General features: G+C 47.2%; 1 protein-coding gene across 5 annotated transcripts in view; it reads left to right on the forward strand.

Moving 5' to 3' along the window:
• LOC135050015 (apoptosis-inducing factor 3-like) overlaps nucleotides 1-18,597 on the forward strand; it is a 309,250-nt gene that overhangs the window by 144,349 nt on the left and 146,304 nt on the right. For all 5 annotated transcript variants that reach the window (XM_063956102.1, XM_063956100.1, XM_063956103.1 and 2 more), the window contains exon 9: nucleotides 15,198-15,289. In XM_063956102.1, the coding sequence (XP_063812172.1) occupies nucleotides 15,198-15,289 (92 nt within the window). The remainder of the gene's footprint in view (nucleotides 1-15,197; nucleotides 15,290-18,597) is intronic.

The following is an 18,597-nucleotide window of genomic DNA, read 5'->3' on the forward strand; positions in this document are numbered from 1 at the left end:
CGAGGAGGACGGAGAGGAGACAGGTAAATGCTGTACTCCTACTCCGATGTTATTTTTTTTTTGCGGTTGTGAGGACAGTGTTGCCCAGGGGCCCCCACAGACCTTAATCCGGCATTGCATACAGCTATAGACATCTCTTATAAAGCTCTTGGATTAAAGGTTTTATGAAGCTCTGCTTTTAGCACTATATTATGTATCCACTGATTGGCAGTCTTTAATAATGTATCCAGTTTATCCTCACTATTCCCATAAGAAATGGTGGAAGATAGGAGGATTATATCTATTTTTAAATTTAGCAAAGAAACAAATCTTTGCTCCAACAGCACTTGCAAAAACAGATTTAAAATCATTGTATCCTTTTTGCTCATTAAATCACCCGGGATTAATCTGGTTTCATTCCTGGATGACCAGTTCCAGATCAGATGCACATTTAACATCTGAAAAATTTGCGGTATACCGTACTCACTGAGTCAGTTTTTGAGCCCTGCTCCTGGCAGTAATCACTGCAATATATAAAGTTAACACTTCAAAATAATGGTTCCTCCTTACATTTATGTTATTATATACAAACCCATTCATAACAATCAGGTTTTTATTTTATTTTATTTTTTAATCTCTTTAATATTTCAAATGTCATACAGTGGAGCTGCCCTCTATCTCTGTTAATACTTTCACTGCCATGGGACCTTTGGCACAGGCAATGAGTGACCAGATTTAAAAGGATAATAATTTCGGTGCAAAACCGTTGTAGCCAAACACTCCCGTACATGAAGCCTGCATGGATCAGTGAGATCCAGGCAGGCTTCTTTGTTTAAATGTGAAAGAAAGATTTAAAAAATAGAGAAAAAAATGCTAAAAAAAAAATCCCCCTTCACCTAAGCATAACTAGCCCCGGGCTCTTTGAGTTGGTCCAGGTTGTAAAAATACTCTCTGACCTTGGGTGTCCTGGAGTGAGGAGACCTCATTATTGGGGGGGTTGTCCCAGCCAGGGCTGACTAGTTGAGGAGGTAATGCTACAGCCGCTGGGACCAATATAAATATGCCCCCCGGCTGTGGCATTACCTCCTTGGCTAGTGGAGCCTGGTGCTGGTTTCATATATACGGGGGACCCCTACAGCTCCACCTACTCTGCCCCTCCCTCCCCATGTTTTTGGAGTCAGGACCGGTCCAAGAGCCCTGTTCTGGTACTTTAAATGCAGGCGAACCCTACGCATTTTTCCCCCTGTATTTTTAATAATAGGACCGGCTCAAAAGCCCAGGACTGGTTTAACTTGAGGGGGATCACACCTTTATTTTTCTTATTTTTTAACTTTTTTTTTTAATCACTTTTAAATAGAGAAGCTGCACGGATCTTACTGATATGCAGGCTTCTCTAAACACGCTGCTGCCAGGGGCAACTATTTGATAAGTTTTGATCCACGTTTGCTCAATTTACGGGTGCGTTTGCAGAAACGATTCTATGTAAATTCCCATGTTTCATTGATGTCTATATAAATTCCACCCGAGTTTGGGCGATGGTGTATTTAGTCGTATATCCATGTCCACCCGTGTTTTGTTCTTCTGTTTGAGCTAAAACACCCATGTTTGGTCTTTAGTAAATTTCCGAGATTGCAAATACCCCTGTGTTTGCTTACTCGGGCAAACACAAAGCTTAGTAAATTTACCCCTGAGAAAGAGAATAATTTTGTTCAGTTAGAGCCGGACAAGCTAGGTTATTTATCATTTTGCTGCAAACTAGCTGTGGCTCCTTGTACCAAGGCCCTGGTTTGGTATGCTACTAATTGGCTGCTGTATGAAAGTGCACCCATTTACTCCAGGACGCGGCATCCTTACCCTGATCTTGCCATAGTGTGTAACTGTATTCTAATTTATTTCACCATGATCAGTTCAAATAACTTGGTTGTGCTGAAAGATTTATGCAGCCTGTCTCATCTCTGGCATTCTGGGTAATCTTCACAATGTGCATTACACTCATAGGGGTAAATTTACTAAGATGGGAGTTCTATTTAAGATGGGATGTTGCCCATAGCAACCAATCAGATTCTACTTCTCATTTATCTAGCACCTTCTAGAAGATAATACCTGGAATCTGATTGGTTGCTATGGGCAACATCCCATCTTAAACAGAACTCCCATCTTAGTAAATTTACCCCATGGTCTGCAGTTAAAGACATCTGTACAAAATACATTTTATGTAAGTGATACAAAAAGATTAAGATCGTTAACGGTATAAATCATTTTAGCTTCTTTGGTTTGTGAATTGTCTGTCATTTTCTTATCTCGCTATAGAAACAGCTTAATACCGTGATGTGCCATTAAAATGTCATGCCACAATTTACGCTATGTGACGCAATCTCTAATTTTCACTGTCAAATCCATAAATATAACAAAAGATTATTATTATTATCCTTTATTTATATGGCGCCACAAGGGATCCGCAGCGCCCATTACACAGTACATAATCAACTTACAGTTCAAGACAATATAGGACAGATATAGTAAACCCGGGGTTAGGTGCCATCAAAGGCAGTAAGGAGTACAAGATTGTGTAAGTAAGAAAAGGAAAGGCACATGAGGAAAGAACTCCCTGCTCTTGCTTTGCCAATGTGATGAACTTTACATGCTTTCCCTGACGGGATCCGGTCTGTAGATCGACAGTGTCTAGGTCGACGATGTTTAGGTCGACCACTATAGGTTGACAGTCACTAGGTCGACATGGATGGAAGGTCGACAGGGTTTCTAGGTCGACATGTGCTAGGTCGACAGGTCTAAAGGTCGACATGAGTTTTTCACATTTTTTTTATTTATTTTCATTTTTTCATACTTAACGATCCACGTGGACTACTATTGGAACGGTAAAGTGTGCCGAGCGAAGCGGTAGCGGAGCGAAGGCACCATGCCCGAAGCATGGCGAGCGAAGCGAGCCATGCGAGGGGACGCGGTGCACTAATTTGGGATCCTGGTCACTTTACGAAGAAAACTACACCAAAATAAAATAAAATCCTCATGTCGACCTTTAGACCTGTCGACCTAGAAACCCTGTCGACCTTCCATCCATGTCGACCTAGTGACTGTCGACCTATAGTGGTCGACCTAAACATTGTCGACCTATACACTGTCGATAAAACGAACCACACCCTTCCCTGACTGGGGTAGGAGAATATTACTGTGCAGTGATTCCACAGCTGTGCTGGCCGGGTGACATACTGTATAAAATTGGGTATTATTAGCAATCCATGACCTGTATAGTTTTAAGTCAGTCTTTGATATGATAACAAGAGCCCATTGTTACTCTTATCCACCACAGGACAAGCTTGCCTAGCAATATGTCACTGATTATTTACAGAACATAATCATGTGGGTGATGACTGGTCACAACGTATGTGTCATACGTTGTCATAGTTTAGCAGCAACCATTCTTCATTAAGGATTTGTTTCACTAAAGTGTATTTCTCGAACGTCCTAGTGGATGCTGGGGACTCCGTAAGAACCATGGGGAATAGACGGGCTCTGCAGGAGACATGGTCACTTTAAGAAAGAATTTAGATTCTGGTGTGCTCTGGCTCCTCCCTCTATGTCCCTCCTCCAGTTTGAATCTGTGCCCGGACGAGCTGGGTGCTGTTTAGTGATCTCTACTGAGCTTGCTATAAGAAAGTATTTTGTTAGGTTTTTTTATTTTCAGGGAGCTCTGCTGGCAACAGACTCCCTGCATCGTGGGACTGAGGGGAGAGAAGCAGCCCTACTCTCTGCAGATAGGTCCTGCTTCTTAGGCTACTGGACACCATTAGCTCCAGAGGGATCGTACACAGGATCTCACCCTCGTCGTCCGATCCCGGAGCCGCGCCGCCGTCCCCCTCGCAGAGCCGGAAAGACAGAAGCCGGGTGAAAGAAGCAAGAAGACTTCGAAATCGGCGGCAGAAGACTCCAGTCTTCACTGAGGTAGCGCACAGCACTGCAGCTGTGCGCCATTGCTCCCACACTACACCCACATACTCCAGTCACTGTAAGGGTGCAGGGCGCAGGGGGGGGGGGGGGGGGGGGGCGCCCTGGGCAGCAATTAGAGACCTCTTTGGCAAAAGTTTGCATATATACAGTTGGGCACTGTATATATGTATGAGCCCCCGCCAAAAATTGTACATGAAAGCGGGACAGAAGCCCGCCGTCGAGGGGGCGGGGCTTCTTCCTCAGCACTCACCAGCGCCGTGTTTTTTCTCCACAGCACCGCTGAGAGGAAGCTCCCCAGCCTCTCCCCTGCAGTTACACGGTAGAAGAGGGTAAAAAGAGAGGGGGGGCACATAATTTGGCGCAAAAATCAATATAAACAGCAGCTACTGGGTTAACATTAAGTTACTGTGTTATTCCTGGGTAAATAGCGCTGGGGTGTGTGCTGGCATACTCTCTCTCTCTGTCTCTCCAAAGGGCCTTATGGGGGAATTGTCTTCAGATGAGCATTCCCTGAGTGTGTGGTGTGTCGGTACGTGTGTGTCGACATGTCTGAGGTAAAAGGCTCCCCTAAGGAGGAGATGGAGCAAATATGTGTGTGAGAGGGTGTCTGTCGACAACGCCGACACCTGTTTGGATATGTGTAATTAAGTGCTAAGGTGAATTTATTGCACAAAAGATTAGAGAACAGACAGAGAATCTACCCATGTCTGTCCCTATGTCGCAAAGACCATCAGAGTCTCTCAATGATCACTATCCAAAATAATAGACACTGATATCGACACGGAGTCTGACTCCAGTGTCGACTACGATAATGCAAAGTTACAGCCAAAATGGCAGAAAAGTATTCAATATATGATTATTGTAATAAAAGATGATTTGCATATCACTGATGACTCATCTGTCCCTGACACAAGGGTACACATGTTTAAGGGGAAGAAAGCTGAGGTAAATTTCCCTCCTCTCATGATGAAAAAGAGCGGGAATCTCCAGACAAGAGACTGCAGTTTCCCACAAAGAATTCTCAGGGAGTATCCTTCCCTACTAGGGCCAGGATACGATGGGAATCTTACCCTAGGGTGTCACGTTTGCCCAAAAGGTAGCCCTGACGTAACAGCTATCCTCAGGGATCCTGCAGATAGCGTGCACATTCTGGTACACTACTCAGACCGGCGATTGTGTCGGCATGGATTTATAGCGCTGTGGCAGCGTGGACAGGTACCTTATCAGCAGAGATTGAGACCCTAGTATGTATATATATATATATGTATATATAGAGATATATATATTAAAGATGCTGTCTTAAGAGATATATATATAAAAAACATGCCCAAAGAGACATGAGTCTACTGGGTCCTAGAGTCAAAGCTATGTCGATTTCTGCTTGACGTGTCCTGTAGAATATGCAATGGACAGATGATGCCGACTTAAGAGGCATATGGAAGGCTGAGGATTGTGTGGAGAAGGGTTCTCGGACCTGGTCTCCACAGCTATAGCTGGTAATTCTGATATTTTGCCTTATATTCCTGCACAGCCTAGGAAAGCACGACATTATCAAATGCAGCCTTTCGAACAAAGAAACAAGAAAGTCCGAGGTGCGTCCTTTCTTGCCAGAGGCAGGGGCAGAGGAAAGACGCTGCACAACACAGCTAGTTCCCAGGAACAGAAGTCCTCCCCGGCCTCTACAAAATCCACCGCATGTCGCTGGGGCTCCACAGGCGGAGCTAGGCCCGGTGGGGGCACGCCTTCGTAAGTTCAGCCACAAGTGGGTTCACTCCAAGTTAGATCCCTGGGCAATAGATATTGTGTCTCAGGGATACAAGCTGGACTTTGAGGAGATGCCCCCTCACCGACGGCCCTGCCGGCTTCCCCCCACGAGAGGGAAAATAAGATTTTACTCACCGGTAAATCTATTTCTCGTAGTCCGTAGTGGATTCTGGGGACTCCGTAAGGACCATGGGGAATAGACGGGCTCCGCAGGAGACTGGGCACTCTAAAGAAAGATTTAGTACTACCTGGTGTGCACTGGCTCCTCCCTCTATGCCCCTCCAATTTTCCTGGAAAATTTATCGGTGATAATTTTTTCACTAATTTCACTTCACCTACTCTGAAGCAGGTGAAAAGTTAGGAAAAGTCACTATTTTAAGGTAAAAATGTTTGTATATGGTACAGAACTCCTGGGACACCCCCCTTAATGACTAATTAGGCACGTTGAAGTTTTTAATTATTTTTAATTGGCCGATAATGACATTTCATTTTGGGGGTGAAAAAGTACAAAGTGATGGAAATTGGGGTTCAAGGTATGGGACAGGTATATTGGGGTGCTATATGAGTGGGACAGGTGTTTTTAGGCTTGAAGATGGGAGTAATCGGTCTGTTTCCACTTTTTTTTTTAAAGTACCCTAAAATGACCCAAATATATACTTATACCCATTTTCATGTACCCCAAATTTAATGAGAGCATTTATTTTGCTAAAAAAAACTTGCTTTCTATCATTTTTTTGCATTTTTTTTTAAATGCATATAACAGCCATTTCACGCAATTTAAGTTCCCAAAAACTCTCTAATGTGATCTCTAATACACTTCTCTTTTTTTCCCTATGTTAGTTTAGCATTTTTTGGGGTACAGGCTGATTTCCCCATTTTCACCTGCACTTTTCAGTGCAAGAATTTTCAGGTGAAACCTGTTTGGAATTAAATAGGTCGAAAAACGGAGCGTTTTTCGCGGCAATTTTCGCCCGATTGCCGCGAAAAATTTTCGGGTGCAAAATTGCTGTGAATTTGCGGATAATTGAATACCCTAGAGAGTCTTTCTTTTCCTCTCTTTTTCTATTACACATTTTTTTTTAAATATAATATACATTTCACATGTAACATCACTGCCCCCTACTGGACATAATTGGTGTAGTGTTATTTAGCAAATAATTACAGGCATGTTTGCAGCAGTGTAAGTGTGCTGCTTTTTTGTGGTGGAACTCAAGGGTGCGCAGTGCTGCCATTTGTTTAAAAATTCTTGTACCTAGTGACACAAGAGGAATACATCAGTGAAATCATTGTAGAAATGAATAAAATAAGTATGTACACACTTATCCAGAGGGTATCAGCCTCTATGTCTGCACCAGATAACGTGGTTATTACCCCCCAAAACTTTCTGCCTAACTATGCTTTTCTTCAACAAAACTTTGAATATTTCCAGGTCATGATGTTTGATGAGCTTTGTATTGTCAGCTATGCCATCTAATACAATATAGGGAATCCTGCCTTTACTGAATGTGTCATTGCTCAGGTTTGATTTAACTATTATGCCAGCATCCATCCACATCTGGATTCTAGTGAATTCTGCAATATTACTGTAGACTTTAAATAATAATTATGCAGTTTTTGTTTTTTTTACAGAAAGGCCCTTCCATTGCTCTACCAAATGTCAAATACAGTAACTCAGGAACGGTTTCCAATAGAAGTGCCATATATGATAGTATCAGTGTAGTGTGAGCAGTGCTGCAAGTATGGTGGTACTGTACTGGTAAGAAATTCCCGCCTGGTACGCAGTACCGCCGGGCTGCGAACTTGCAGACACCGGTGCCCCTCTCCTGCCTGCCCAGTCTCTCCCTTTGAGTCCGGTGGAGCAGCAGCGTGTATTACACAAACGCCGGTTCGTAAGCCAATCAGAGCTTGCAGACCAGCAGCCAATCAAAAGCCGCCACTGCCAGGCCACGAGCTCTGATTGGTTCGCGGACCGGCGCCAGATCTGAGTGAGATACAGTATGCCGCCGCTGCAGGAGGAGACTGGACGGAGGGCAAGAGAGGGGCAGGAGAGGCACATGCTGCACTCTCCTCTCCCCGACAGCAGCAGCAGACAGTGCTAGCCCCAGGCAGCAGCAGCAACAATGGTGAGTTGCACTGCTGGGGGCATATATGGCACTGTGGGGGCATATTTGGCATTATTGGGGCATATCTGGCACCGTGGAGGCATATGTGTATCTGGCACTGTGGGGGCATATCTGGCACGTGGGGGCATATGTGTATTTGGCACTGTGGGGGCATATCTGGCACCGTGGAGGCATAGGTGTATCTGGCACCATAGGGGCATATGTGTATCTGGCACTGTGGGAGCATGTGTATCTGGCAATGTGGGGGCATATCTGGCAATGTGGGGTCATATCTGGCACTGTGGGGGAATATGTGTATCTGGTACTGGGGGCATATGTGTATCTGGCACTGTGGGGGCATATCTGGCACCTTGGGGGGAATATGTGTATCTGGCACTATGTGGGCATATCTAGCACTGTGGGGGCATGTGTATCTGGCACTGTGGGGGAATATCTGTATCTGGCACTGTGGGGGCATGTGTATCTGGCACTGTGGGGGCATATCTTGCACTGTGGAGGTATATGTGTATTTGGCACTGTGGGGGCATATGTGTATCTGGCATTGTGTGGACATATCTGGCACTGTGCGGGCATATTTGGCACTATTGGGGCATATGTGTATCTGGCATTGTGTGGACATATCTGGCACTATTGGGGCATATGTGTATCTGGCACTATTGAGGGCATATGTGTATCTGGCACTGCACTATTCGGGGCATATGTGCATCATGTCCCCATTTTAATTGACCATGCCCCATGTGGCCACACCCATTTTTTGGAGCGCGCACACAGTACCACTAAGATTTTTTTTTTCTACTTGAGCCACTAAGTGCGAGGTGCTGGCACAATAAATCTGTACAGGCTGACTGGATGCTATAAACTACAGGGAGGGGTTCACTGGCAGCGCGGCTGCTGCATAGGCCCCTAATGGTACAGTAAGCAACGCCCAAATACAGCTCCTCGCACTTATGTGGGGTACAAACAATGCAGAAGGATGTCACTTTGTTAAAAACAACTTTGATCCTATATCTTTTAGTGTATATCTAGCTCATGTGGCAGATCAATGGCTGTTAAAGGGATTAAAGTGGTTTAATGGGTAAAGCCCAGTACCCACGGGCCGATTAAGGAGAGATGTGTGCTGAGCGAACCGCTCAGCACACATCTCTCCAGCCGCTCAGCACAGCGCGATCTGTGCTGAGCGTGCGGGGGGAGACGGGGGGGCCACTCACTTCACCCAGCGGGTGAAGTGAGCGACCCGCTAGATTGGCCTACATGCAGGATTGGCCTACATGCAGGCCAATCTAGCAGCAGCGATAGCGATGTGCGGGGCCGCGCATCGCTATCGCTGAGGGGGCTACACACAGAGCGATCATGCTGATATTCTAAGCAATCTAGTCAGATTGCTTAGAATATCGCTCCGTGAGTACCCCCTTTATAATACAAAGCAAATCAGTGTAACTCAATCATATAAAAACAAAAGGAAGCCAGTCACAAGGAGAGGATGCCAGTAACAGATGGGTCTTACCAAAACTCTCAAAAGGCAGCCTGTGCCCAGCTCCTTTCTCCTGCCATGAGGTTGAACTGGGAATTTACCCTTTTCAGCCTCTTCCATTGTCCCACGACCAGGAGGATCTTAGAGACTTCAGTATAGACTGTGCTGTTCTCATCCCTGACCACATCATCCTCCCGCAATAGTGTTCACTGATAGCCCTAGGCGCTACTGCTGTACTGCATCCCAGACCTGCAGACTTCCTTATTTTCTGGCTGAGATGCACAGACGGAACCTCGATTCACTGCTCAGGGCACACAGCGGACGGGTCTGTCACGTGACATCATGACATGCGTGGCACCTGGCATACATGCAGCGCAGTGCTTCTCTGGGAACGGAGCCTAGGCCGGATTTCCTGGGCAGTTTCGGTCTCCGCCTGCTTGTTTCAGCACACTGGGCACTAGATTGTGAGGCCGCTGGATACCCCTGGCACCAGATTCGGCACACTGGGCACTAGATTGTGAGGCCCCGGGTAGCCCCTGGCACCAGTTTCAGCACACTGGGCACTAGATTGTAAGGCCGCGGGTAGCCCCTGGCACCAGTTTCAGCACACTGGGCACTAGACTGTGAGGCAGCGAGTCGCCCCTATCACCAGTTTCGGCACAGTGGGCACTAGAGTGTGAGGCCCCGGGTTGCCCCTGGCACCAGTTTTGGCACACTGGGCACTAGAGTGTGAGGCAGCGGGTTACCCCTGGCACCAGTTTAGGCCTCCGCCTTCTTGTTTCGGCACACTGGGCACTAGATTGTGAGGCTCCAGGTAGCCCCTGGCACCAGTTTTGGCACACTGGGCACTAGATTGTGAGGCCCCGGGTTGCCCCTGGCACCAGTTTTGGCACACTGGGTACTAGAGTGTGAGGCCGCGGGTCGCCCCTGGCACCGGTTTTGGCACACTGGGCACTAGATTGTGAGGCCCCAGGTCGCCCCTGGCACCAATTTTGGCACACTGGGCACTAGAGTGTGAGACCGCGGATTGCCCCTGGCACCAGTTTCGGCGCACTGGGCACTAGAGTGTGAGGCCCCGGGTGGCCCTTGGCACAAGATTCGACACACTGGGCACTAGAGTGTGAGGCCCTGAGTCGCCCCTGACACCATTTTCGACACACTGGGCACTAGAGTGTGAGGTCCCGGGTTGCCCCTGGCACCAGTTTCGGCACACTGGGCACTAGAGTGTGAGGTCCCGGGTGGCCCTTGGCACAAGATTCAACACACTGGGCACTAGAGTGTGAGGCCCCGGGTCGCTCCTGGCACCAGTTTCGGAACACTGGGCACTAGAGTGTGAGGCCCCTGGCACCAGTTTTGGAACTCTGGGCACTAGCGTGTGAGGCCCCGGGTCGCCCCTGACACCATTTTCCGCACACTGGGCACTTGAGTGTGAGGCCCTGGGTCGCCCCTGGCACCAGTTTTGGAACACTGGGCACTAGAGTGTGAGGCCCAGGATGGCCCTTGGCACAAGATTCGACACACTGGGCACTAGAGTGTGAGACCCTGGGTCGCCCCTGGCACCAGTTTCTGAACACTGGGCACTAGAGTGTGAGGCCCCGGGTCGCCCATGGCACCAGTTTCGGGACACTGTGCATTAGAGTGTGAGACCCCGGGTCGCCCCTGTCACCAGTTTTGGCACACTGGCAGAGGCGGATCGGCCATAGGGTCTACAGGGAAGATTCCTGGTGGGCCGACGCACCTGTGGGGCCTGTTTTGTTTGAGGACATGTGGTCCAATTTATAGACATAATGAATAAGATGCCAAACAATTTGCATATATGAATATGACTTTGCCACTTAGCCTGTGATTGCAGATGATCTAATGTGTATGCTCTGTCTGCCTGCTTGGCTGACATATAAGATTGAGTGAATAGTTATTGGGATACGGTTGGTGTAATAAGCAAGAAAATAAATCTTTCTAAAGAATTCTATAGTTTTCTAAATTCTAAAGGTGTATCATATAATGTGCTCATAATATTTAATTTTATTTCCTTTTATCTTCCCCTTGATGCTGGACATGCCCACTATCTGGAAAGTCTTGGGGGGAGGGTGCTGCTGCCATGGCCCATGGCTAGACCTTACACCTCTGGTGCTGCCCATGTGGGGCAACTATTACAAATTTTTCCAGGGCCACTTTTTGTTCCCAATCCGCCCCTGCACACTGGGCACTAGAGTGTGAGGCCCCGGGTCGGCCCTTGCACTAGTTTTGGCACACTGGGCTCTAGAGTGTGAGTCCGCGGGTCACCCCTGGCACCAGTTTCGTCACAGTGGACACTAGAGTGTGAGGCCCCGAGTCGCCCCTGACACCAGTTTTAGCACACTGGGCATGAGAGTGTGAGGCCCCGGGTCGGCCCTTGCACTAGTTTCGGCACACTGGTCTCTAGAGTGTGAGGCTGCGGGTCGCCCCTAGCACCAGTTTCGGCACACTAGGCACTAGAGTGTGAGGCCCCGGGTCGCCCCGGGTCACCCCTGGCACCAGTTTCGGCACACTGGGCACTAGACTGTGAGGCCCCGGGTCGCCCCTACACCAGTTTCAGCACACTGGGCAATAGAGGTGGTCATTCCGAGTTGTTCGCTCGTTGACGATTTTCGCTATGCTGCGATTTGTTGCTAAATGCGCATGCGCATGGTACGCAGCACGCATGCGCTTAGTTATTTAACTAAAAACTTAGTAGATTTACACAAGCTCGAGCGACGTTTTTCCTGATTGACAGGAAGTGGGTGTTTTTGGGCGGAAACTGTCCGTGTGCTAAAAAACGCAGGCGTTCCAGGTAAAAACGCAGGAGTGGCTGGAGAAACGGGGGGAGTGGCTGGCCGAACGCAGGGCGTGTTTGTGACATCAAACCGGGAACTAAACGGACTGAGGTGATCGCAATCTAGGAGTAGGTCTGGAGCTACTCAGAAACTGCAAAGAATTATTTAGTAGCAGTTTTGCTAATCTTTCGTTCGCTATTCTGCTATGCTACGATACACTCCCAGAGGGCGGTGGCCTAGCGTGTGCAATGCTGCTAAAAGCAGCTAGCGAGCGAACAACTCGGAATGACCACCAGAGTGTGAGGCCCCTAGTCGCCCCTGGCACCAGTTTCTGAACACTAGGCACTAGAGTGTGAGGCCCCGGATCGCCCCTGGCACCAGTTTCGGAACAGTACATGTGTGCACTGGCCCGAAAATCATTAGTATGTGATCGCATGTCAGATGTGATCCATACTGAATAGGGGGGCTAATTCAGACCTGATCGCTCGCTAGGTTTTTTTTTGCAGTCCTGCGTTCGCATAGTTGCCGCACATAGGGGCGACTATTTTCGCTTTGCAAGTGTGCGAACGCATGTGTAGCAGAGCTGTACAAACAGATTTTGTGCAGTCTCTGAGTAGCCCAGGACTTACTCAGCTGCTGCAATCACTTCAGCCTGTCCAGGACCGGAATTGACGTCAGGAACCCTCCCTGCAAACACTTGGACACGCCTGCGTTTTTGCCTTCAATGCGCACGCACGTCGTTGCCCAGTGACAGCCGTCGCCGGGCAACGACCAGAAGAGAGAAAAAAATTATCGCTAGCGCGATAGCAAGAAGATTGACAGCGGGGAGGTGTTCCAGGGCGGATACTCACCGTTTTCCGTGCGTGGAGATCTGAACGCAGGCGTGTCCAGGCGTTTGGAGGGCGGTTGTCTGACGTCAATTCCAGGACCTGCATCACAGGATTCATCGCACAGGGTAAGTAACTGCAGGGCTAGTCTACTTCTGCACAAAACCTTTTTAGCATAGCAGACCTGCACAAGCGATCGCAGCCCTGCTATGCTAAAATACACTCCCCCATAGGCGGCGTCTAGTTGATTGCACGAGCAGCAAAAAGTTGCTACGTGCGATCAACTCAGAATGAGCCCCCATGTGCACTGCAGGGGGGCAGATATAACATGTGCAGAGAGAGTTAGATTTGGGTGGGTTATATTGTTTCCATGCAGGGTAAATACTGGCTGCTTTATATTTACACTGCAATTTAGATTTCAGTTTGAACACACCACACCCAAATCTAACTCTCTCTGCACATGTTATATCTGCCCCCCCTGCAGTGCACATGGTTTTGCCCAACTGCTAACAAATTTGCTGCTGCGATCAGATCTGAATTACCCCCAGAGTGCGAGCGAGATGCATCATCGCTTGGAGAGTGATCAAATGGAGAGTGCTAAAGTACCAGCCAGTCAGCTCCTAACTGTCATTTTTCAAACACAGCCTGTAACATGACAGTTAGGAGCTGATTGCTGATTGGCTGGTACTTTTTCTTTCTCCATTTTATCACTCTCCAGGCGACGATGCATCTAGCCCAGAGTGCTACCCAGATCTTTCACAGAATTAAATACCAAATCTAACCAATCAGCTGTAGTATAGGTAATTCCGCTATACACAACACACCTGCCAAACAGGGCTGCCTCTCAGTGCGGCACATCCCCGCACCAATCCAGGGGCAAACGCAGGATTTCTAGAGGGGGTTTCCAAATGCAATCTGCAGTCTCCGATTCTGCAAAACATTGGAGCAAATGCGGGAGTCTGAGGGAGCAGAAGAAGAAATAGTACTAACCCTGGAACATATATGTGCACATTAGTCTTATTAAACACTTGATAGTGTGTGGAATACAGTATTAATAATTAACACTATAGATGGTCTATAAAATAGACTGTATCAAACATATTTAACTAATCTAAATAAAATAAGTGTTCAGTAAAAGGTTGGGTTGCATTAATGTTATATAATATGAACCGGGGCACTGTAATTATGCACAATATGAACAGGGAGCTTTATACTGTATATCATAATGTGAATTGGGGGTACTGTGCGGCATAATGTGTACTGGCAGCTCTGAAATGTGACATAGGGTGAACTTAAGCACTACTACCATTCATAAAAGAAACTAGGGCACTACTATGGGGTATACCATTAAATAAGGCTCTACTGTGGTTCAGAAAATGAACTAGGACACTATTATAGGGCATAACATTAACAACTGCTGCAAAGAAGTGTCTCTCTAGAAGCATTGGGACGGGGGCCCCTTCAAAATGTTGCTATGGGGCCTGCAAAGTTCTGGCTACGCCCCTGGTGGAAGCTGCAATAAATCTTGTATCAACTTGTACCGACACCTTATTGAGTTTAAAAGAGCCCCCACTGTGTAATACCCCTTTCAGACTGACAAGGGAATGTGTGCACGGGTACTTACCAGGTGCGACCCTGCTTGAGACCCCCTCAGACTTGTGGCCCGACCAGGCATATTGCCGGGTTGATGATGTCATCGCTGACGCTTCTGGAGGCTGTTCCTATGCAGAGAATGGGTGCCGGGTCGCCTTGACCCGGCATACCCGTTCACACTGCATAGCATCCCGGGACGATCCCGGATTCAACCCTGGTTGAGACCTGGGATGAAATACCGGGACGGTCGTCCCGGGATATTGTTCCTGGACCCTTTCACACTGAGCAGTTTCCCGGGTTAATGCGCGTTCATGTGCAATAACCCGGGAAAATGTTGTCAGTCTGAAAGGGGTATTAGTATGATAGATGCAATTCCCAAAACAGAACAAGTGTTTAGTAATATTCCAACCACGTCAGGTTTGCTATATAGTTGGGTCCCATTCACTAGTCATATGAGCTGACAAACTCTTGCTCAGTGAGATTCTCTGGCCTAAATATTTGTTATAATCGGGCTACTGTAGTTTGTTGGACCCGCTGAGAAACAAATTAATTTGTTTGTTAAATAAATATAGATAACTATACTAATGTAGTGACTGTGGCTAGGTAACTGTAGTGCTCAGTATGTGATTTTTATATTGTATTTGTACTATTCCATTTTATTAATTCATGTGATCACTTTTAGGCTGTTTCTGTCAACACAGATGAAGCAAAGGTCAAGTTTAGAGACGGATCATCCCTTCTATACAGCCAACTTCTAATCGCTACTGGCAGCAGGTAAATATTGGATAGCAGATGGTACCGCCTACATTCCTAATACTCCATGTGTCTGTCGTTTCCATTAGGTTATAACACAGCTTACTGTCACAAGGATGGCTCCTGGCAGATTCCGCTTCCAAGTTTATTGTCTCTGATCCTTGATTCTGTTTATTGAGATTTTATGTTTTAAAGGTACAAAACAGGATCAGCCAGGACTGTGGAGTTTGGTATGCCATACCATCGATTCTGACTACTTTTTTACTTCTGTTTGATTCCTTTATAAATGGTCAAATGTATAGTTTACATGCATTCTATCTAGACTATAATTTGACCCTTTGGGTGATTACTTTTGTGCAATACATGATTTCATCAAGGTCCAAATAGTAGTTTAGGTCCTGAGATAGCAGAACACCACATGTAAACTATGACAGCAGGAGGGGTTAATTATAGTGCATATATAATGTGTGACATTTGCAAGTGGTAACGGGTAATTATCACAGTGTACTGCATAGGGTACTGCAGTTTAGCCCTGGTGGCAGCATGGGGTAATTATAATGGAATGATATTTTATTTTGCCATACTCTACTTTGGACAGCAATAGTCATTTAAAATGTTAGGAGAGAAGTCATTTAGTAAATTAAAAATGCTGAGTGACCACTTCTGCCAAGAGGAAATTGATATATTACAGTAGAGTATATGGTCTATATTTACTAATGTGACAGTTTTTAGAAGAGATGTTGCCCATAGCAACCTATCAGATTCTACTTATCATTTATCTAGCCCCTTCTAGAATGTAAAAGCTAAAATTTGATTGGCTGCTATGGGCAACATCCCCACATCTAAAAACCCACAGTTTAGTAAATACACACTTACTTGTAATACTTTTCACTGTCATGTATTTTCCATCAACTAATACACATTGGGCTCGATTCAGACCTGATCGCTGCTGTGCGTTTTCAAACTACTGTGCATGCGTATGCACCGCAATGCGTACGCGCCTCGCTAAACAGCGACAGGATGGTGTGGAAATTTTGATCGCTAGGTGTAAGCAAGGTGATTGACAGGAAGAGGACGTTTGTGGGTGATAACTGACCGTTTTCTGGGAGTGTCAGGAAAAACGCAGGCGTGCCCAAGCGTCTTTAGGGCGGGTGTGTGACGTCAGCTCCAGACCCGATCAGCCTGTTTGGATCGCACTGGAGGAGTAAGTCCTGGGCTACGCACAGACTACACACACTGCACAGACTGGAAAAAACATTCGATGGTGAGTGTGATGCGAACGGTTTTGCAGCTGTCCACTGACTGAGGGGAATTTTCGCACAGCGTACAGATGGAATCGCACACTTGCACAGGGTAAATTTTCACTCCCCCTGGGTTGCGACTATCTGATCGCAGGACAGTATAATTTGCATGCATGGCCCCACCCCCTTCGCAGCCGACATCAACAAGTGTGTATGCACTTACCGATGTCTGATCCTGTAGCAGACGACATTGCATGGTTTGTGGTGTCGTCTTAATGTGTAAATAGCTTTAGTGTTTCTTTTCTGCAAGATAATGATCAGGTTCAGATTTTCAGAGACGCATGAGATTGATCTGGAGTCACTGGCGTATTTATAGTGGGTGCAGTGCACACGGGCCCCTGGGGTTTCAGGGGGGCCCACACCGCACACCCTGCACCCATTAATGGAAATACTTACCCTCAAGAGTCCCGCGGCGCAGCAGCAGCGCTGCCGAAATCCATTTGCGCATGCACAGTAGGTAAATCACTGGGAAAATGGCCACTGCGCCATTTTCCTGGAGATCTGCGCATGCGCTGTAGACTCTGGGACAGCGCCTAGTGCCCAAAGTCTACACAGCGCTGCCGGCTAGAGAGGAGGGGGACCAGCCAGAGCCTGCAAACGGGCCTCCTCCTCTTTAGAAACGCCCGTCTGGAGTGCCTAGGAAATGGGGAATGATGACTCAGAGACGTCTGTACATGCATGTGATGTGATCATGTGATCAATGCTATTTATATAAGCTGCAGTTAGTGTATTTATATTCAGCTTCAGTTTTGCTGAAAAAGCCAAACTACAACTGCTATCTCTCGCATGCTGGAGGCCGCTCAGAACAGGGCAAGGCCACCCAGCATGCTAATGGCCGGCACCAATGCGATCGCAATGCAGCAAGGCTGCGAAGGCAGACGCAGGGCAGCCATTTTTTGGGTCACAGCAGCTGTGTGTGACGTCACGCGACCACCCCGAACCCAACATGGATCGCAATGTCAGCGCACGAATCCCGAATGCTGGGATCCGGAATGCCAGGTGCCCTCTGGGCTCCAAGCCCTAAAGGGGCACCTGCATATATATAATATATATACACATACACACGCACATTCACATACTGTGCACAATACTTGTTATTTTAGGGGGGGAACGACTAAACACAAATTTGCCTTCGCGCCACTGGGATGAACTTACGCCCCTGTGTAGGTGGGTGTTCATACGGATCCATATGCGAATCTCTGTAGGTGAAGTTGAAATGTTGTAAATTACATTGTTATAGTCATTTCCTGTAGGTGGGGGTGAGGGCACCCATGTACATAGTGATAGTTACGAAAAGAAAAGAAAAAGTGGCATTGTAATGCTTATTTAATTTGTCTGAAAATATTGAAAACTGTGTAACCTACTGGAGACCAACCAAAGTGATGTATTCCTAAAAAAAAAATCCAATGTTAAGTTAATGCACAGTCGTGTGGTACGAAAGGTGTGTTATTTCATATTTTTTTTTTTTTTTTTTTTTACTTTAGTGAACTTATACATAGTAGCTCACTTTTCTCAGGGCTTACCCATCCAAGCCTATTGACTAAGGGCCTAATTCAGCATTGGTCTTCGATAAATTGCACATCTACAACCCATTACACTGACATGCGGGGGGGGGGCGGACAGACACCCAGCACAGGGCAAGTCTGCTCCACATGATGAGTCCTCCCCCCCCCCCCCCAACCCTACACAATCATGTGAGCGTATCACACAATGGTGATGCCCTTGCATGTTTAGGGTTGTCCCCTGCCTACACAGCCTTGCTGTCTGGACCGCGACCCCCCCTCAATGCCGAAATGTTGGCCACGAAACCCAGACGCAACGCCCCCTCCTGTCCCGCGAACGCCCTTGCCTGTCAATCAGGCAGAGGCGTTCACACATGTGAGATTCCGTCTCATCTCACTGTGGGGGTCATTCCGAGTTGATCGCACGCTGCTGATTTTCGCAGCGCAGCGATTAGGTCACTACTGCGCACGTGCCTCGTACGGGTACAAACAGCATCGTTGCTGTGCAACGCTTCTAGCAACAAAT

The sequence above is a fragment of the Pseudophryne corroboree genome, chromosome 2 (genome assembly GCF_028390025.1).
Source record: "Pseudophryne corroboree isolate aPseCor3 chromosome 2, aPseCor3.hap2, whole genome shotgun sequence".
Lineage (NCBI taxonomy): Eukaryota > Metazoa > Chordata > Amphibia > Anura > Myobatrachidae > Pseudophryne > Pseudophryne corroboree.